The sequence below is a fragment of the Pleurodeles waltl genome, chromosome 4_2 (genome assembly GCF_031143425.1).
Source record: "Pleurodeles waltl isolate 20211129_DDA chromosome 4_2, aPleWal1.hap1.20221129, whole genome shotgun sequence".
Lineage (NCBI taxonomy): Eukaryota > Metazoa > Chordata > Amphibia > Caudata > Salamandridae > Pleurodeles > Pleurodeles waltl.
Window position 1 is genome coordinate 958,220,316 of NC_090443.1, and position 22,032 is coordinate 958,242,347.

The 22,032-nt window shown below is 45.3% G+C and overlaps 1 protein-coding gene across 1 annotated transcript in view; it reads left to right on the top strand.

Moving 5' to 3' along the window:
* Positions 1–1,047: 1,047 nt before the first annotated feature.
* LOC138293527 (riboflavin-binding protein-like) overlaps positions 1,048–22,032 on the top strand; it is a 41,358-nt gene continuing 20,373 nt past the window's right edge. Inside the window, exons 1-3 of the mRNA XM_069232772.1 lie at positions 1,048–1,106; positions 13,453–13,604; positions 14,023–14,122. Of these exons, the coding sequence (XP_069088873.1) occupies positions 13,466–13,604; positions 14,023–14,122 (239 nt within the window). The 5' untranslated portion in view covers positions 1,048–1,106; positions 13,453–13,465. The remainder of the gene's footprint in view (positions 1,107–13,452; positions 13,605–14,022; positions 14,123–22,032) is intronic.

Genomic DNA, 22,032 nt, shown 5'->3' on the forward strand with positions numbered 1-22,032 from the left:
GTGGCGCTAGGGGCTCTTAAATCTGCCCATAAGCATTTAAGGAGAGATAGCAGAGGTGTAGGCCCCACATGAAACATTACAAAAAAGGAACTCATGGCTCTCACTGGCGTAACAAAACTTGAGCCCCCCCTGCTAACCTCTCCCATGTTACGGACCCAGTCAGGAGCTCTTAGGCCAGAGGCCTGCCACCTGTGAAAAGTGCAGCAAAAGGCCCTCTCTAGCTCTGTGGCCCCGCCCGCACCGCAGAAGGCTGCGGGGGCTATTGTTACACCACTGATGGTTCTCATCATATGAACAGGCCAGGGGCACCTTGGAAGTACCTGGCCCTTCTGTCTCCGCTTTAGAACCAGCCTGATGGTGTATGGAAAATGTCTTAGTGCCTCGGATAGAGGGGGGTGTACTGCTGTGCTTCTTTGCACAGATTCTGCCTCTGATCATATTCACACATTCTCCTCAGGGTGTGCGAAATTCTCGCAAATGCAAATCTATCATCTCACGCTATACTTTAAAGAGAAATGTATTCTTGTGTCAATTTTTTGGCACAAAAAACTCTTTTCAAATAAAGCAACCCAAACAATAGGTGCTCGCATGCTGTTGTTTCCATGCGTTTGTGATACATTTTTACTACAAATGTTACCACTCTCTTTAGATGTATACCCCGAATGGTTCGTATTTAGGTGAAGAGACTTTATGGTATAATTTTGGAAATTTCGCATAGCAAGCGTAACATTGAAATTAGGTGAATTTTGCCAGCGTAATTTAAATTTCGCCCAGGCCTAATTCTCATCCAGAACAAATGTTCAGAATGTCTTCCAACCAAATCTGAGAATGTAAATGAAACATACAACATCCAGCGTGTTGAAAAGAGCAAGCAAGGATGAGGGTGCTGGTCTCTGAGTGCTGGGGGGCGGCTGTGCCTTGACCCACCGTCACTGTCCTCGAGATAAGAGCATGTTTGTTAGCTTTTCAAGAGGTGAATGTACTTTAACACGTGCTGGGGGCTGCAGGGCTGCCAGGGGTATATAGGCGCTGCAAGGGAGAAGACCGGGCAGTCTTTCATCGTCAGAAGTGAAGCTGAAACCGCACAACCATCCCCAGCGGCAGAGGTAAGTAGAGGGGCTGAAAATAACCCCTTGATACCACACAGGACCTGTGTGCTTCCACAAGGCGAGCTAGGCCCGGGGGGAGCACGAAAAAATTGCCTTTTGTAAGTATGGGGAGCGCTCCAGTGGGCAGAGGGCTTTTTACGGAACGGGCAAAGTGGGCTCTGGCCCAGGGCACTAGCCCTTCAGGGGGGCACTGACAGACCATGTCTGTTCTGCAGGGAGTCTTGCCCTGATGACATTGAAAAATTCTTAAACTTTATTTTGCGTCAAAAAGCGGCGCAAATGCGGTGCTAAAAAATATAAATATGGGTGAAAGTTTCTTTTAGATCAAAAAAGAATATCACATATGAGAAATGGGAGGGTGTCACAGAGACTACGTGTAATGTTAGTGGGCTGCTGCTGTGTTACAATATTGAAAGCACACTCCACTACCATGAGTGTTAGACGTGAACACTTTTCACATTTAGAATTTGGATGAGTGTTCCTGTGCACTGTCAGTGACCTGTCCAAAGAGGGCATGAAAGAGCTGTAATTGGATTATAAATTCAAAGCTGTTCTGAACTGGGGCCCCCAAGATACTTTTGGCCCAGGGCCCCCAAAATCCTTAAGATGTCCCTCCCAGTGGGCAGATCTCTGTATTGTCTTGAGCACTAAACATACTCCTGTCCCGGAAGTGGGCTAGCTTAGTCAGTGGGATTCAGTGGGAGTGAGTCTGGGATCTAACAAGAAGCTCTGCAATGTACCCAACAAAAAAGATGGCACTTCGAGTGATGGGAGAGTGTGGGGGAGATTATGGGGCATGAGGCTCTGTGGGGTCTGACAGATGCCAGTGGGCAGGGGCACATTGTTCTGAAGAGTAAACATTTATTAAGCCATTCAAACCCACGTAAACAATGACGTATCTGTGTGTTGTACTAAAGAAGCTTCCGGTGAAGGATGTCACAATACCTCTTAATCCTAGCAGACAGTTAACAAAGGGGCCTGATAAAACGTCTATTATTGCTGATTGCTACAGATCCAGGCCTGGGTACAGATACATGTTTCCCCCTCTACGCTAAAAGCCTGAGAACAGGTGTCAATAAATAGATAGATGCCAATGTCAATAAATAGGTGTCAATAAATCGATGCAGCCAGTGCATGTCATAGTAGCATTGTCACCTGCAGGTTACAGGTCCCAGTCTCAATGAGATAGCTCAGGAGGCTGAGTGCCTGCTGTGGTTGTTTTGTTTAATCTGCAAGTCATATGTCCCACTGCCAGTGAGATAGCTTGGTCGGTTAATGTACGTGTGTGTATGTGTGTTTGTGTGACTGCATGTGTATGCCTGTGTATGTGCCATTTACACACACACTGACGTAGCAAAGCTTCTTCCCTCATGCACACAAGGCCCTCTTGGCTGACCCCACAAGGCCTCGGCATCCCTCCTTTCCTAGTCCAACCTTGCCTGTCTCCTCGTCAGCATCTACCACGTACAAACCCTTTAGTTTACCCTCCTCCTTGTTGTGCAGCCATCATCCTCAGGGCAGGTGAGAGGCGAAGAGACAGCCCATCTGGTTTTGAGTCTATTAAAAGACCATTTGCCAAAAAGCTCAACTATTTCACGTCTTCTACCTGAGCAGCATTAAACAATGCAAACGTGTTCTGCAAACTCATCGCCTCTCCCTTCTATGTGTTAATTCCTGCCCACATCTACAATCAGGAACACAACTCTTGAAACCACAGAGGTAAAGATTCTATGAAAAACAGATTGTTTCTGCAGCTATAAACTGTGGCCCTTCTCACAGTAGCAACAAAGCAAAAATGTTTTGTTCATAATCACAATGCCTGATTGCGACCTTGGAGGATGGGATACTTCGTCACAAACGCCCTCTGTGTTACAAGTTCCATTATATCCTAAGGAGCGTGTAAAACGGCTGCGGATATCCGTCACATTTGTGATGAAGTATCCCATCCACCAAGGTCGTAATCAGGCCCTTAGTGTCTCTCTAGCGAGCCAGCTCACTGTTGCACACATTCCTGACAACCTCACAACACGTTCAACACCCAAAAGACAAAATATAGTTCACCACAGCCTGGTTTGCGGACATCTTCAGTTATAATAGCACTGTGTAGTGCACATGCAGTAGTTTTTACAAATTTGTTTTACAATAGTCTGTGCTAAATCAGAATATCAGTGAAATGGTACCTCACAAGTCACATTTTAGTGCAATTTACAGCAAATGTAGACCCACTTGTGGTTCAGCTGCTGCCACACTTTGGCCCATATTTAAACTTTTTTAGTGCTGCATTTGCGCCGTTTTTTTGACGCAAAAGCGGTGCATACTTACAAAATACAATTGTATTTTGTAAGTGTGCAACGCTTTTGCGTAAAAAAATGACACAAAGGCGGCGCTAAAAAAGTATAATTATGGGCCTTTATCTCCCACACCCCACCCCCTACCTTAGCTGTTACCAACTCGCTCAAGTATCTTTCCCATTTACAATTGCGATTCACAACCCTCCTGTCCTGAACCACCTTCTCTTTACTCCAGAATGTGTGGTTTACTCGCACAGTAACCTATGTGTGAGCGCATCTTTCTTAGTGAAAACCCATTACTTTAGAAGAAAAAAACGACATGTCCGTTTATGTACAACTTGCGTAAAGCTTTGAGATTTAGGGCCGTAGTACAAACCATCAATTTGTCTATCTGTCCTCCCTCTTCGTTTCTTCCATTTTCTTTATCACACATTTTCTCCCCTTAACACACCCAGCTACACAATGTTTTCTCTTTTTTTTTGTTAAACTTTCTTTATTGAGGTTTTGGTGGTACAGTTAACACGACATTTGATAGCTTATGAGTTGTCATTCCCAGCCGCAGGCTACAAAAGGGTTCATCATCAACAGTAAGCGGCTTACATTGAAGTCAAGATAAAGTTGGTAGGAAGGCTTCCCCCACCCAATCCATACTGTATAGTGCTGACATTGGTACCACCACATGGATGATTTATGAAAACATAACATCAACAAGGTATAACCAAACTAGTTTGGCATAGCCAGTGAGACAATGGAGGCATAGACATTGGAGTCCTACTGTTTCACATCAAGAATTCCTACTGTCATATGGCCCTCCCCCTCCCCGAGGAGAAGCCCCTTTACACATGGAATAGATGCAATGCCCTACGACATTTTCAATTTTGTACATGCACCTATCGTCTCATCCAACTTTGTCCTTCTCGAAGGGTGTGCCATACAGCCTGTCTGTAACCCACGTCTGTCACACAGACCAGAATTTAAGGATTCTTTCAACTTTCTCTTTATGTCTCGCAGACACAATATGTAGGCCCAAGACCATTCACACAAATGGGTCTGGTGCGTTCTGTGGGGCCAGGAGCCGACAAACTATAATCAGAGTCGACTATAGGTTGGCGCGGGTGGTGCCACCACGCAGAGCACCAAGCCCCGGGAGCGCCATTTGACAATGCAGCACAAAAGCACACACCCTAGGAAGTCCCCAGGGTGCGTGCTTTCAGAATGCATGTGCAAAGGTCCCCCGTGCCCCTCTGAGCTTGGTGCCCCGTGCATGAAAATTTGGCTTAATGGATTTGTTGTGTGATTCTTCATGCAGCTGGAGGGACCTGAGCAGTGTTTATCTGTCAGTCGTCCTGCTGCACGGTGGGATGGGGCTCCGCTTAGCCTAGCTGCCTTGGCCTGGCGGCACCCCAGACCCCGCTCTTCTGTGCAGCTTTTTCTCTTTCTGAGCACAGCGGGGATCCAGCCCCGTGGTGGCCTCCTCCTTGCAGCCAAGGACCTGGTGGGCCATGGCCTGGCCTGCTTACCACCAGGCTTCTTGCCACACCACTTATGGTAGGCACAGAGACAACTGCGCCTCCCATTCCTTGGAAAAATCACACATCATCGCTGCAATGTCCTCCCCCACCATTTAAAGCCATCCTTTGGACTGATGTAGACTGTGCCCGCATGTATATTGTTCTGCAATGAATAAATACATATATGTGAAAGTGTAATAAAGAATATATAAAATATGTAGACCTAGGTAACAAGTAGGATAAGTTTACAAATCTTCTCAACAGAAGTGTTTTACTAAGGACACACAACACCGGAAGGTTCAGTCATGCTGCATCTACCCCACCTCCACTGCCTTCTTTGTTAGAGTCACCAGACTGGGCACGACAGAGGGTGTTGGAGTTAAGGCTGAAGGCAGCATGAGTCTAACAATGCCTGCTACTGGTTCATAAAGGTATACAGACCACATGATGATCCAATCCTTGGCCTCTCTGCATAGTAGACTGAGTGATGGCATTGGTCACAAGTGGGCCAATGGTTCTCCATCTTCCCTGAATGTTCCCTCCTCATCTTGCACTCCGTCACCCATCCCATCTCCACCACCCTCCCTGTTAGACCAGGTGGAGCTCGTGCCAGCTGCATGGCTGAGAACTCTGGGGGCAGAACGGTGGTCACACATGGTTCAACTGAAATTATGATTCTATGGAAATGGATGCAACTGGCTGCACAGCCCACACCAAACGGAAAATGTGTATCATTTGATGTACGCGTGTTGGAGCAGGGGGCACCAGTAGAGACTGTTGCATGGGGTTACATCAAAGCTAAAGCCGGCTCAGGATATGACGCCCCTTTTGTCTGTGAACATGAGCAGAGCCTCTCTATGCCTAGAGCTGAGGCAATTAGCAGGGACAGAAGGCGCCCGCACCACGCAACTTATGTTTCTGTTTGGTGATGCTAGTAAGGATGAATGTGAATATCGACCATGAAGCGGTCCTCACCCTGCAGGGGGCTGGCCCCAGAGACTTCAATGAAGCTGACCGACCAGGCATTAGCCTAGTAGTGGTAATGGTTGGTCCACTTCTGCACAGGGCTTGGGTTGGTATCTCTCCCGGCAGCAATTATCCTCCTGTATGTATGTGCCTCGACCAGATAGAAGGTCATTCCTCTCAACTCACTCCTATTTGGTGGGTGGCAAACAAGTCTTTGACTCATATTTGCCATCCAAACTCGTGAAATGCCTGCCCTTGAAGCTGTCCTCCCTTTACCTTTTAAATTTCCACTGATTTCAGTGGATTCCCCTTCCAAGCCAAACAATTTCACCCGCCTTGAAGGCTCCCAAGATTGAGAGGGCTGGAAAGGGTAAAGAGCTCATGCCTCCCAAACAGCAGAAGACAGCTGCAGTACACACAGCACCTTTGCCACACTAGGAAGATTTATCCACCTCACAAACATGACCATGTATCATTGCATCTCGCCTGTTCCTAAAAAACATAATAGAAACTGTACAGACCAAGAAGCCATTTCTGTATCATATATGAAGTTGACATGCGGTACGTTCACGTCATCTTGAGTAGGAAAAGCAGACAACAGTGTTCTCTGATCAACGTTCTTGATCAGATAAATTAAATAGCTATTGATGCAACTAGAAGCCCACATTGTTGTTTTCATTCACCATTTTATGTACATCCACTCCAGAGTCTAGTTGCTTGCCTCCATAACTTCTGCCAGTGGTTTTGATCAAGGTGACCAGATTTTAAGCGCATTTCACGATTTACTCTGCAGCTTTCCAGATTGTGCTAATATTGACAAAGTCAAAGCTCATTTTATAAGAGTTTTGTATCCAGTGACTTTTATGTTTAGCAGTGTTCAGTGCCAGCAGTGTTCACCTTGAATATCGACCCCAGAATTTCGCTGGGGCACAATATTGAGGGCAAAATATTTAAAACAAAATAGACAGGTAAGTGTGTCCAGATGTTCTACACCTAAATCAATATATATGTACCTATGCGCTACATATATCTTCAAGGTATGTAGATCTGAAGTTAGGGATAGTAAATCTATGTTTATCTATGTGCACTAACCTTTTGATATTTTGTCCCTCCACATTCTGTCCTCGATATTCTTGTACCCCGATATTCTGGGGGTCGATATTCAGTAGTACAGTCGTGCCTGCACCAAGTCCTGCAACATTTTGTGGGCCCTGCAGCAAAGCATCAGTCGGGCACCTTCTTTGCAAAACACATTGAAGATTTTTTTAACGTTTACAGTTTCTGGTTTGTCCCTGCCTTCTTCCTTTGCCACAGTTTTTCTGTCACTCCTTTTCTCCTAATTGTAACCATTTCTACCTTTTTGTCTCTGTTGTTCTGGGCCAAAGTCTGATGATGAAAAATAATTGCCGGTCCCCCAAAATCAGTGCTGGTGGGCCCCACTTGTAACCACTGGCTCAAATTAAACACTGGGCATGACCGATGGGAAAAGTAACATACACTGTCTCACACAACAGGGCCTCTCATAATCTGACTTTCAGCATTTATTAGGAGGGTGGGACATTCTATTAACTCTTTATGAACCTGTGCCTCTAATTAGAATGTTTAATGCTGATTGTACCAGTTTCATCAGTGCAGAGATCACTGAGCAACCATGAACACCCATGTCTGTGGGGCACATGGTTCCAGACCTCGGTTTCCTATTCTAAATCATTTTAACCCAGTATAAGTCTTGGAGCTTCAGGTTTTATGGTAATTATTTTTTTTACCATTTCACTCTATATATCTATATTTAATTTTTCGCTCATATTATCTCAATTGATTCAACATATTTTAAGTTCTATGAAAGATTTAATTTAGAACTAAGGTATTTTCACATTAACTAGTAATAGTGCACTGACACTTGATTTTTTGTGAGAAGTCAACCCTATTAGCAGTTTTACTTATTACAACAATTGTCCCATATAAAATAGTGCCAGTGTAGTACAACGGTATTTAAACATCTGCAGTTACTTAAATAAATCCTTTCCCTGTTTTGGCTCCTGTTGCTCCCAATTTGCATCACTTTGGACTTGGTAGTTTTGACTGACAGCATGAGGAGTCCCTCAGAAAAGACCAACTTGCAGTACTTTTCCCTATTAAAAATAATCACAGCCTGGAAATCACACTGTTTTCTGCCTTTGTTTACATGTAAACATAAGCAACAGAAAACTGAGGGTCATATTTATACTCCATTTGCTCTGAATTTACGTAATTCTTTTTTACGCAAATTCGGCACAAACCTAATTCCATATTTATATTTTGACGTTAGACACGTCTAACGTCAAAATATTGGCGTTTGTACCATTTTTTAGATTTGTGAACCTACCTTGCTTCAATGAGATGCAAGGTAGGTGTTTCCGTCTAAAAAATGGTGCTAACTCCATAGCCCCATATTTATCCCCCCATACTAAAATGACGCAGGGGTGGGAGGAGGGGCTAAATAGTGGTGCAAAGCTTGCTTTGCACCATTATTTAACGCCTGGGTCAGACCAGACGTTAGGGGACCTGTGGACCCATTCCCGTGGTTAAACACCATGGAAATGTGTCCACAGGTGCCCTGCTCAAGCCCCAGGTACACCCCCACCCACACCACAGGAAAACCAGAGGATGGGGGACCCCATTCCAGGTAAGTAGGGTAAGGATAGGTAAGTATTAAAAAAAAAATTAAAGTGCCATCGGGTCCCAACTTGGGGCCCCCTGCATGGCACAGGGTGCAATGGCCATGCCCTGGGGACACTGGTCTCCTGTGCTGGCCACTACTGGGGTGGTGGGCATGACTCCCGTCTTTTCTAAGACAGGAGCCATGTGGATGGTTTCACATCAGAAAAAGCTGCTAGGCTGGTTAGAGGCATTTCTTTTTGCCTCTAACCAGCCTAACGTCATTTTTTGGTGCAAACCCCCCTTCTTCCATCCTGCCACCCCACCTGGCTGACGTAATATTTTTGGATGCTAGCCCACCCTTTGCATCGGCTTGCACCATCCCATAAATGTGCTGCTCGTCTGGCACTCAAGAATGGCGCAAGCTGGTGCTAAATGTTTTGATGCAAAACTGCGTATTTGAAGTTTTGCTTCAAAAAGTATATAAATAGGCCCCTGAGAGCCTTAATTATAGTCCAGGGACTTCGATTAAAACAAAACCACAAAGGCAGCTCCTATATAGTATTCAGTAATCTTCGATCTCTTGCTGCACAGCTCTCTCTCCCCCTGGTTTGGTCTGATCATTTTTTAATTCCACTCCTGCTCTCACTTACATCATCGACCCCAACCTATCAACCACCTAGGAAGCTGACTCTGCATCAGTGGTCAAAACTGAATCGCAGGGACTGGTTAGATACTTTAAAACATACTTGCACTTTCTCTTCCTTTACAGAATCTTGTTCAGCAGTAAACTAATTGGATCCCAAACTCCTTAGATATTGTACTACCAACCAAGACGACTATTAAAAACACTGTGCAGAGGGAATCACCCTGGTTCTCCCCTCAGTTGCGGCACCAAAAAAAGGAGTGTAAGAAACTGGAGAGGAAATGGAGGAAAAACTATGGTAATGCCTCCAAACTTGAATATAGGAAAGCGATTAGGTCTTATCATATGGAAATTAAATCCGTGCAGGCAGCTTATTATGCCTCCAGAATAGAACAATCTCCCAACTCCCCTAAGGAGGTCTTCTCTATACTCAAGGAATTATTGAATGAACCAGTCTCTACCAATTCAATAGAAGCATCCAAAGAACATAGTAATAACCTGGAATGTTTTTTCCAAAAGAAAATCCTTGACATCCAGGCCACTTTTCCTAATAACTCATCTCAAGAGCCTATTTTAACATCCCCTGCCGAATCCCACTCTCCGAGACCCACTCTCTCAGTCTTTCAGCCGATGACTGGAAAATTACTTGGGGATTATTTGTCAAAAATAAAATCTGGATCCCCTTTAGATCTTGCCCCTCCGTTTATACTAGCCCAAGGTATGGGCATCATATTGCCTGTTCTAACCAATAGTCTTAGTGACTCTCTCACAACGGGTAAGTTACCACAATCCTGGAAACACGCTAGCCATAAACCTTTATTGAAAAAGCCTATGCTAGATGCTTCTCTACTTAGCAACTATAGACCTATAACTCTCCTCTCAATTGCATCCAAAATAATTGGAAAATATGTTAATAAACAAGTAACAGGCTTTCTGGAAGAGCATAAGCTGCTTCATCCCACCCAGATGGGCTTTAGACCTCAACATAGTACGGAAACTGCCCTTTTGGCGGTGAAAGAAGACACTCGACAACGTCTAGATGCAGGTGGTTATGCAGCAATCATTCTATTAGATTTGAGCACTGCTTTCGATATCGTGGATCACTAAATTCTTCTTCAAAGAATTACCCATGTAGGAATTGAGGGTACCACTTTTAATTGGCTCTCCTCGATTTTGGAAGATAGGTCCTTCCAAGTCCTGGATAGGTCCTTCTTTTACAATACCTTTCCCCTTAACTGTCTGGTGCTGGCCTGAACCGACCTAATACCACAAATTTATTTTCCGCAAAAAGTACTTTTCTAGCCTTGGAACGGGCTGTTAAAAAAGAGACATCAAAATGGTGGGAAGCTGCCTCACGCATAAAATATCTTGAGCATGATCTTATACTACGGGGCTTAAGGATTTTGATTTTTCCTCCTATCGAGATCACATCTCAAGAAAGACTTCAACAGTGGAAAGCTAACTTGCAGACAGCTTCCAATAACATGATACAACAATTATTAGACATAGCCCCAAGAAATCTTCATTGTATGAGATTAATAAATGCACCCAAATTGAACATGAGGATTTGATGCATATTTTTTTTAATATGAACTGAGATACTATTATAACCTTGATATTTTAAAAATGGGTTCTCGATTTTTGGATCTCTATTTCTGATTTGGGGTAAACTGGTCCATACCCTTATTGATAACCCACTGCTTGACAGCAAAACTGGGCATTTCTGAGGAAGGGAGAAATGGACATTGGCAAATCAGTTTTGAACTTAAGGTAGAGAATAGAATCCACTCACTAGTACTGCACATAATTAGGATATCTGCAAGTGAATCCCCAGGGCTCTTATATTTGGGCTGCTTGTGTATCACAGGGAAGGTGGTACTTGGGTTATTATGGATTGTTATGGTGCCCAGGGGTGACAAGAGCTACCCCTCCCTGTCATGGACTGATGCCTGCTTGGGGACCCCCACCATACTGTGCATGCATGGAGGGCCAGAGGGGAACCCCACATTTCCACTGGGTGCTAACACTAGCTGTGAGCTAGGGGTCCTCCTGCCATCTTTCCACCCTGCTAGCCAATGTAAATATCAGGTAGCCATTACTGCCACCCAATTCTTAGTTCACAGGGAATTGCAGGCCACTGGTGGTGGATAAGGCAAGGGTTGTGCCATCTGATTAGTGCTACCTTTCACTCGCCTTGCAAATGGTAGCTGGGTGGCGATTGGTGGTACTTAGTTGAGGTGAGTCACTGTCACTCTATGCAAATGTTGAAAATGGGAGATATTTACTAGCAGATTTCCAAATTTGTCAAGGCGCTTTTGGACAGCACACAGATATCTCAAAGCTTGGAAATATTTGAGTGCCTTCAAGAATGTTTTTTTAATTTTTAAAAATATAATTTTTCCTGGAACTGATACTCCCAACACTCCCTCAAATCTCTGCCCTCCTAACACCATCAAAACGCAGTTGCCGCCTTCCTCTACGTATTTTGTTTTATCTTACCCACAAGATGGAGATTGTTGGGAATTAACAGGCTCACATTTCCCCAGTTGGTTTGAGCACGATAAGCTTCTGGGTATGAAGTGCTATATAATTGCACCTACAATTCATCGCAATACATAGCTGGTTAAAAAGAGATGAGTTATTTTATTAAAATTTAGATTATGGTCTTCCAGCAACTGAGACCAGCCATATTTTGGCGGGTTTCAACATTTGAGAGCTATAAAGTGGACACAAAGTAGGACATTTGTTTACCCTCTAATCCCATGCATGAAGGAATCCTGGAGCTTTATAGGGCAGGGATGAGAGGGCGTGTTCTTTTAATAAAAAAGGAATCTCCTCTCCAAATGGGTATAGTTTGCTGTTCTGCCTGTTGGCATGGTGACGTTGCATACACAGACCTCCGCATTGTGCGGCCAAGCTTTCTTACAAAGTTGGCAACTGTGGACAGACACCTACATACATCTTGTTATTAAGTTGTTGTTAAAAGTTAATGCAAGTTGTGCAACTTGAATAAAATATATGGATTTATTTTGTGAGCTCAATAATATATGTCACAGCTTAAAGCAGGAGTATCCATCGGCATGTGTGGACCAAAGTAATGTCTAATTTTCAGCACACGAGAAAGGATAAGATTAAATACAATTCATTTAAATAGTAATTTTTTTTGTGTTTTTTTCTGAAAATGTGCCATGGGCTATGCCCTTGTAACCAAACGTTAGACAACTCTGGTTTCAGGCATGATCAATTCTTCTGCATCATCATGGCTACAGGAAACAAATATATATATTTTTATAAATATTTTTATTACCGATTTCAAAAGAACAACACACGCACACAACAAACATATTTAAAAGGTAAACCCGTGTTATTTTGATTTTCATTCATTAGAAAGTAAAAGTGAACTACAATGGCCAATAAGGTGGAGAATGCTCTTAATAAAAATGTTGCTTTCGGTGTCTACTACATCATAAGGAGCAAAACAGATATTGTCCCTTATTATGAGTCTGGCAGTCACTAGACTGCCAGACTCGCGGTGGCGGACGGACCGCTGCCAATGTGGGGGTCTGACTGCCACATTACAACCCTGGCGGTCAGGCCGCCAGGGAACTGCCAGGTCCACCAGGATCAGAGATCCAGCGGTCTGGAGGGTTGTGGCAGTCTAAATACGCCAGGGCAGTGCTGCCCTGGGGATTACGACCTTGTTCTCTGCTAGTGGTTTCATGGCGGTTGCACTGCCATGAAAAGACTGGCGGAGAACAGGTGCAGGGGGCCTTGGCATGGGCAGTGCAGGGCCCCCCCTGGCCAGCACCATTGCGAGGGTGCTGGTGCACCCTGCAGGCTACAACATTGCCGCCGGCTCAATTATGAGCCAAAGACAATGCTGTAGCCTGTTTCCCGCTAGGCCAGCAGGCGGAAACTCAGGTTTCTGCCCACTGATCTAGCGGGAAACTCTTAATGATGCTTGTGGGCAGGTCGCCGTGTAGGCAGCGGCCACCCAGTCGGGAGTTTGGCGGACAGGTTTTCCCATAAGCCAAACTCGAAATGGGGCCCATTGTGTTAAAGTCAAAGCATCTTCACCAGTGCAGGAAGAACCTTGACATTCAGATAACAACCTAAGCTAAACTTGCAGGATGTTGTGCCAGCAACAGAGACAGTGTTTTCTTGCAAATTATCATCGGAATTTAAGCTTTCCCTGGCATAGATGAAGATTTTCACAGCTGCTAAAGCTGCCGAAAGGTAGCCCACCACTGGATGTAATTTACTGAAGGTCACTATATTTGTCTCCTCTACAGACACAGTTGGAAGATGCGGGCACTAGTGAGCTTGGGCATCCTGGCCATTCTGACGCTGGGAGCATGTGGACACAGCTGCCTCAAAGGACCCGATCACAAGCCTGTGCCCAGTCCTGAGGAGGGCATGGCTGCTTGTACCATCTACTCAAACGGTAGGAGCATTTACAACTTTCTATAGCACACATCTATCAAACAAATAACCCCCTGCATTGCTTAGAAATAAACACAGACACTATTTATCTTGATTCTACTGTTAATACTACAAATTTGCTCCATTAAGCTCTTTTTTTAAAGTTACTGCTATATTTCTCAATTTTATGCCTGATGTAATGGTAGCAAGCCTTTCTGGCGTCTAAAAAAGGCAGCCAGGGGTGGGAAGTCTCAGGATGGGAGACTATGAAATGAATGACAATAGATAGGGACATGGGAGACAAGAGAGTAGATGTGGACGTACCAGATGGGACAGGAGACTTGGACATGGCAGACAAGGCAGATCAGTAGTGTTTTTCTCCTGTGTGATTCTCTCTTTCTAACGGTGTCACTTGATGTCTTGTATGTCATCCACAACAGCTTCCTGCTGCCATGCAAACTTTACATCCCAGCTGGCCGAATCCCCAGTCATTGCCGTGGACAACTACTACTGGAACAGATGCGGGAATCTCAGTGCACCGTAAGAGAGGCTCTGATAATGTGTCAAAAGTGTGTCTGATGACCTCAGGATCCTTTCTAGCTAGGACTGATCTGAGGCTTTGGGGGGATTCAAGCTGGTGATTGAAAATGATTGGTTTCCTTTGAAGAACTGGAGACCACAAGGATTAAGATCCTACCACAATAGGTTCATTTGACGTAGTGGCTGCATATTAATAGATGAATGATTAAATGATGAGTCCTGTCTGTTTCTGTTGGCAGATGTTATTTCCATTAAAGGATATCAACACCAACTGGCAGCTCAGCTGGCACTGCAGTATAGGGGACTTAGAATCAATGGGTTTAATGTCTGATCTACACCCCACGCTCTCACAAGTGGGTTGTAGAGAGGACAGGTGAGCTGAATGTATTGAGGCAGTGCTAAGAACTGTGCACACCAGATCCTTGATCCCAGTGTCTGTGGTTTGGAACCTTTGGACAATAGAATTATGTTAACTATGGTCATGAATACACAAACGTTTCTTCCTCTTTTAAGGCCGCTATCTTCTCCTACAGCCCTTTATCTATATACAAGAAATCCAGGGCCCCATTTACAAGGCCCGTGACACAGCAAGTGCCCTGCTGCACCGCTGTGTGCCATTGGGAAAGGGCAGAAATGTACCATGTCTATAAGATACGGCGCATTTCTGTCCTCTTCCCCAGCCCTGGTGCACAAATGTCTGCCATGCGCCAACGTAGGAACCCTTGCACCATGGTGCAAGTGTGCCTGCGTTGGGGGGATGATTGTTTTTGTGCAGGAAAGGACATCTTCCCGCACAAAAAAAATCACAAGAGATGTTCTCCTCTTTCTATGTGTGCTTCAGAAAGAGGAAAGAACGAGGGGAAATAAAGCTATTTATCCCTGTTGTGTCACTATTACGTCACCCCTGACGTGGCATAGGAATCAGACGCATTCCTAGACTTGTAAATCTGGGAATCCATCAGATTCCTTTGGGTTCCAGGGGTGTTGCATGGGAACATCTCAGGCAACATCCATGGAATGCCCCTTTCATGCAGTGTTATGTGTGAAAGGGATCCATATTTACGAGGGCATGAAAAGCATGTAAGGTGATTTTGCATGGCCTTGTAAATATGGGCTGGCACACTGCACCACTGGAGCATAAAACAAAAAAATTACACTCCAATGGTGCAGTGTGCCGCTAGGGCCACGTAAAGGAGGCCTCCAGAGTGTTACTGGCACATACCTCTATTTTAATTTGGGGATGTCATAAAGGTACTAAGGTTAAAAGACCTAAAGAGTCTTGTAAGTAAAAAAGTATTCTGGACCTCATTTACAAGAATCTGATGCATCGGCTCTGATTTGTCATATTTCGTGTGCTGCCCTACGACCCCCTACTATGCCATGGAGGCGCTGTATTTACAATACAGAGCTCCCTGGAGCATGTTTTCACAGATGCGTCAGGAATTCTGATGCTACTCCAGCAATGCTAGGAGGCCTCCATTGATAAGAGACCTTCATCAGCTTAATGCCTGCTCTGAGCAAGCGGCAAAATTCTGACACAGTGAAGTCACAGAATGATGCAGGAAATTTAAATTTCACTGCAGTAGTTCTGCATGGCTTTTCCCGTAGGAACGTCTACCTTGTATACATTATACCTAGCACAGGTATAATGTGACGCAAGGCTTTACAAACTGACACACTGGACCCGTTGCGTCAGTTTGTAAATATGGAGCAGTGTAGAACACTGCTTGCGCCACAGCTGCACCAAATAAGTTAAACAATGATGGCCTAAACCCCTTGTAAATAAGGCCCTCTGTATTATAAATACAAAGATGTTGCCTGCTAGGACTATGTGTACATTGTGATGAATTGGCCAGTTTTCCTTATCAACATTACAGAGTTACAAGTAGGTGATCATTACAAGGGAATACGGCATGGGAGGAGGAGAATAGGAGGACACAGCTAATGCAGGAGATATCGAACAGAGGGGACACTGGGGATGCAGAAGCGTAGGGGTGACTTTGACTTAGCGGAGGAGTGGGTCTCTGTAGCCAAGGTTGACTGCCTACCAAACCGGGAGACCTATTTATCAGACTTTGAGTTGGTGAAGAGGAAAGCCTTCAGTTCTCTTGATCTGCAAAATAATGTCTTACAGATTTCAGGGCTTTGGGTGAGAAAACTCTCCTAGCCATGCCTATCTATGTAGTGGCGAGTGCAGTCAAGTGGAAGTGGATTGGCGACCATATTGATCGAGTGGTAAGCAAATGTGGTGAGTCTGGTGGAAAAAGAGGTAGGGTCAATCCAGCCCGGCACTGTAGAAGAGGCAGAGGATTTGGAAGCTGAATCCTGCTCTTACTAGGAGCCATTGGTGCTGACCATCCCTGCAGCACGGAGTACATCAGCAGCAGTTGTATGGGCTTCATGATGTGGCTGTTTGGTTTTTAGGGAAGTCCACGGGAAGCTGAGTTTGACGGTTCTTAAGGGACTTCTTTGAGGCTATTTCTCGTGTAATGAGAATTTTTACACCCAAGGTGCTAATTTCAATGTCCATATTTAAGGTTTCATTTAAAGTTTGGACTGAACTGAAAATCATCCAACTTCTGGAGGAACGGAGTACAATCTACGGCTGAATTTACTCCACCATAGGTCCATTCATGTGGAGAAAAATCAGCGGGTGAATTCTAGTCTGTATTTAGACTTTCCTCCAAAAACTGGAGGCATTTCAGTTCCCTCCAAACTCTAAATGATGTATGAAGTCCAAAATGTCATCTAATGGTTCTTACATTCTGATGTGTCCTGATGTGTCCTCCCCTGCATATGAAGTTGTAGTTGAAAAATGAGGAAATGGAGGGTAAATGTGCAGTATAAAACCTGTCCCATTTCGTGCGGTGCAGAGACCGCCAGCTTTTTGCTGGTGGTATTGACATGTTTTACCGAGCCCTGATATAACATCAAACAGGGATGTGGTTTTGCTGCAAAACAACAATGCCCAGGATGAGCACCTCCATGGTTTGGCCCACCCCCCTTGGCAGAGGGAGACGGGTAAAAGTTGGCAAATAATGTTGGCCCCACAGCCCTTCAGGTCACTGGAGTAACTAGTTTGTAGAGTAAACGCCAATGATCGTGGTTGTTCCCCACCAAATGTAATTATTAACAATCCCTGTGCACCTTTGGCAGGGGTGTGTGAGCGTAGCTGTTATTTGTGTATGAGTTGTGAAGAAGGGTGCAAAGACCAGACATGGATATATACAGGAGTGTGAGAGTGTTAGTGATTTGAAGATGTTTAGTTATAAGCTAAGCTGTTGTCTTAAAAGGACATGGACGCTGAGACACAAAGGGCCAGATTTACAAGGCCCAGTCGTCCCCGGAGCGTCAGTTTTTGTGACGCCCCGTTAGCGCATTGCCCTGCACCATGTTTACAAGGTGGCATTAAGCCACTTTTTGTGGCTTAACGCCACCTTGTAAATACGACCCCTTCACACACAACACTTTGTGTAGATGGGGTGTGCAGGTTTTGTTGCTGTGGGCGTGACAATATTTCGTGAACCTGAGACAGCGCAAAAACAAGGTGGCGTTAGAGTGGCGCAATGAGGAGAAATGCTTTAATATCTCCTAATTTTTTGCTTTTTCTAAGTGTGCTGCATTTTGCAGCACACATAGAAAGAGCAATTTGCAATTTAAGATTGTTTTTGTGCAGGAAGGTGTCCCTTCCAACACAAAAACAATCTCTTCCCCAACGCAGCGATCCTTGTACAAAGGCGCAAGGGAGGCTGCGTTGCTGCTCAGCAGCAAATTTAGCGCTGGCACGGGGGGGAACACAGGAGTGCACGGTATTCTATTAAATACAGAGCATCCCTGCGTTTTAAAAAAAACAGGGCGCGGAGCTGCCAAATTTGGCGCAGAGCGTGCTCCGTCATTTTCTAGTAAATCTGAGCCAAAATGTGGAGATGTTAATGGCAGATGTACCACATTACTAGTATGTGGTGTGCTGAAACTTACAAATAGAGTTTTATTGTGCTCTGCTTTAAGTATCTTGACCAATGTATTAGCTGCACTGACCACAACTTTAAGTGCTCGGTTTTTAGTGCTCTTATTCTTCAAGTATGGTTTTAATTAAGGCACAAGATAAATAAATACATAAAATTATATAAATAAGTATCCCCAGCGAGTAGAAAGTTCGAATAGCATTATAGCCATTCTGACTCTGCCTGTAATGTTTTTAAGGCTCTCGCCTTTGTAATAGGCCCTCACCTGTGGCTCGGGTCTATAACTGAGGTTCAGGGCCTTTAACAACTGTTACAGCCCTCGATGGTGGGTTATAATACTGAATTAAAAGAGACCTCAGTGAATAGTAATATAAGTAGGGACCGTGGTAGGACTATTTCCACATTGCTACCATCAGTGCGATCAGCCACACACCACACTTGTCGGGTGTTTGTCCTGCTATATTGCAATGACTAAGCAGGTATGCTGAGTTTCTTGTTAAAATCAATAAAAAGTGTTTATGACAAAAATATTGACATAATTATGGACATAATGGCAAGTGAAGGTAAAAGAGCTATGAGGAACTTAGTGGTGCTTGTATATGGTGGATAATAATACGTGGCGGTCACGTGGCAACAGCAGCATGGTCAGGGAAAGGGCTGGTGTGAGACTGTCTGATCAAGCCGAAGCCATGCATGTGTAGATAGGAACACAGAAGAGGTTCAGCAGTTGTAAGTAGGATGCGCACAAGATGTTCGACCAATCAGCAAGGAGATGTAAAGAGTGCAGCACAGTTTAACCAATGGAGAGTTAGCAGGAAGTCACGCGGGACGGAACAAGAGCTGAGCACTGGTGGTCGCAAAGGAAAGCGGGTGGAAAAGGACATGAGGGTTGTTAAAAATGGAGTTCGTGGTTGTTAGGCACCTCAGACAGACAGGGACCACCACTCTAGTCAGGGCAAGAGGGCTACACACCTAAGATAACCCCTGCTGACCCCTTGGTAGCTTGGCACGAGCAGTCAGGCTTATCCCAGAGGCAATGTGTAAAGCGGTTGCACAACAGACATGACACAATAAATACACCACAGTATATAAAATAAACTGCATTGCACAAACCATCATTAGACGAAAAACAACATGGACCAATAAAACCGTGATACACAAGCAGTTGTCAGAACATCACACAGGTTACTAGTACTCTGCAAAAGCAAGCAGTCGTCAGACCATCATCGTCATAAACGAAAAATAAGAGAATGCATTTCCATACTGCATATGTCATAATACTTTATAGGGAAAACATTGCTGAAACATTCCTATAAGGCATAGGCCATAACAAACACTCCCTCCCCCTGCACACCCAACAGGCCCTGACAATATGTCCATCTCCCCAACAAGGCAAAATTGACACATAACATAACCTCAGGTCATGAGAGGCAGGAAAAATATAGAGGGTTAGAAAACACATAGATTGCTCATCATCCCTGGAGTACACAACTTACCATCTTCATTGCACACCATCAGCATTCTCAAAGATACAGATTTTCTGACTATACCGACAGATCCTGTGCTCCTGAACCTCTAGTATATAATGCATGGTAGCGTACATCAGCTGGAGGCTGCAATGCTCCCTGCACCCCTTCTGTAATGATTACAGTCACTTCAGGGTGACTGTGGGGCACTGAGACATCTGCTTGCCTCCTACAGTCATTACCGTAATGCTCACACTGAATTGACAGGATTGGTGCCTCCAATGAGAGTTCCTCCCTGTTTTGTCAGTGGATCCATAGAAAAATGCCCCCCCGAGCTAGGCTGCTAATCTGGGGGGCACCCACCACTGAAAGCTGTGTGGAGACCTCATGGGGTCTTCTCCTGTGCCTCTTGCGAGCATGGATGGCTGCCCGAGAATGATCCCACAGCCACCGTCAAGGCAGATTACCCCCATGGCTCCTGGGCACCATTGCAGTGCATCTGAGCCTCTATGGGCCGCTGCTCACAAAGACCAGATCTCCCCTGGTCTCCGGTGGAGTGGCTCACAACCGCATCTGGATTCACCTGTACCCAGCGAGGTACGCAAACTCACTCTGGCAGCCGCATGTGTCCATGTGAAGTCACAGCCGACCTTGGGACTCCTCACCCGGGCCTTGCGGCACCAGTGGGGAGAGTCGGCTCTCTTCCTCACTCATGTAGCAGGGCAACCCACTCTTCAGCATGGGTTGCGGACCCTGTCGTCAGCCTCTTGCGGCTCGTAGAGTGCCCCCCCTTCTCACAAGGTCCTGCACAGTCAGCCCGGGATGCAGCGGTGAATGGCCCAAAAGGTGGTGCCTGCTTGTGCCCCCGGGGCATGGCATGGAGCGCACTCATCTGCTCTAGGTCAGCGGTCTCCTCGCGACTTCTCCACTTCTGGAAGGGGGTGGGCCCTGCGCACGAGGACACAGATGCTTTTTCAGCACCCGGAGCAGATGCGCTCAGAAATCAAATAAAACACTCTTTACACGCTTCAGGAATAGCACAAAGCACTCTTGAGAAAAAATACAGCACTCCTCCGGCATTGAGGCACTCTACACTCTCCCAGCAGAGGGCAACAGCACAAAAGCAATGCAAGTACAGAGGGCAGGCTAGCAGGCCAGCACAAGAGTCCAGAGAGCAGTAGCAGTTCCTCTTAGTGATCTAGCAGGTCACGGGTCAGCACAACAGCAGAGCAGTCTCAAGGCGGTTCCTGGCGAGTTCTTCCAGCATCTAGTGCCCAGCTCAGCAAAGTCCATCAGTGGCTCTTCTTTGTCTCAACCCCTTGTACTTATACTCATTTGGCACAGCTTCCCCAAAGGTGTGGATGGGGTTCCAACCATCTCTAACCAGTTCCAGGAATGTCCCCTTCTCTTCCAACACTGGCTCCAGACATCAGTAGGGGGTAAATGAGGATTTTGTGTGAGGCCAGGGCACAGACTATACAAATGTAAGTGTGCCTCACCTCTACCTCTCCCAGCCCAGGAAGACCACTCATTATGCAGATATACTCCTGTTACAATTCCACCCTCCCTGTTTGATGGCTGTCTGGAAAGTATGCACAAAGCCCAGCTGTCACTACCCCAGACGTGGATTGGAGTCAAGCTGCAAAAGCACCAGAGTTATAAGCACAGAGAAAAGCCCACTTTCTAAAAGTGGCATTTCTACAATGGTAATAAAAATCCACCTACACCAGTAAGCAGCATTTCTCACTACCATTCCAACCATACTGAACATACCAATGCCACCCCTCATGGATCAGAGAAAACCACTTAGCCATATGAAAGGGCATTTGCAATGCAATCCTATGAGAGAGGCAGCACTCAAAGCAATGAGAAACCAAATAGGTTGTTTGTCACTACTAGGATAGGCCACACAACCAGGCACATGTCCTACCTTCACAGAACTCTGCCCACAGGGCTACCTAGGATCTACTTTAGGGGTGACATATGTAGTAAAAGAGGAGTTGCAGACTTGGCAAGTAAATTTAGATGCCAGGTCCCTGCGGCATAAAACTGCGCACACAGGTCCTGCGGTGGCAGGCCTGAGACAGGTTTGAAAGGCTACTTCTGTGGGTGACGCAGGCTGCGCTGCAGGCCCACTAGTAGCATTTAATTTACAGGCCCTGTGTATAAAGGATGATCCTGTATAAGGGACTTACAGGTAAGTTGAATAAGCCAATCAGGTGTAAGCCAATCATACCAAGTTTAGAAGGGAGAGCACATGCACTTTAGCATTGATCAGCAGTGATAAAGTGCCCGGAGTCCTGTAGCCAACAAAAAGAGTTCAGAAAATATATAGGGAGGAAGGCAAAAAGTTTGAGAATGACCCTTCAGAAAGGGTCAGATTCAACAAGGGCAGAAAGACTACAGATAACATGCCAGTTCAAGGGTGCCACAATTTCAAAGTATCTACCAAGTGATGTATGTGTCATATAAGCAAATT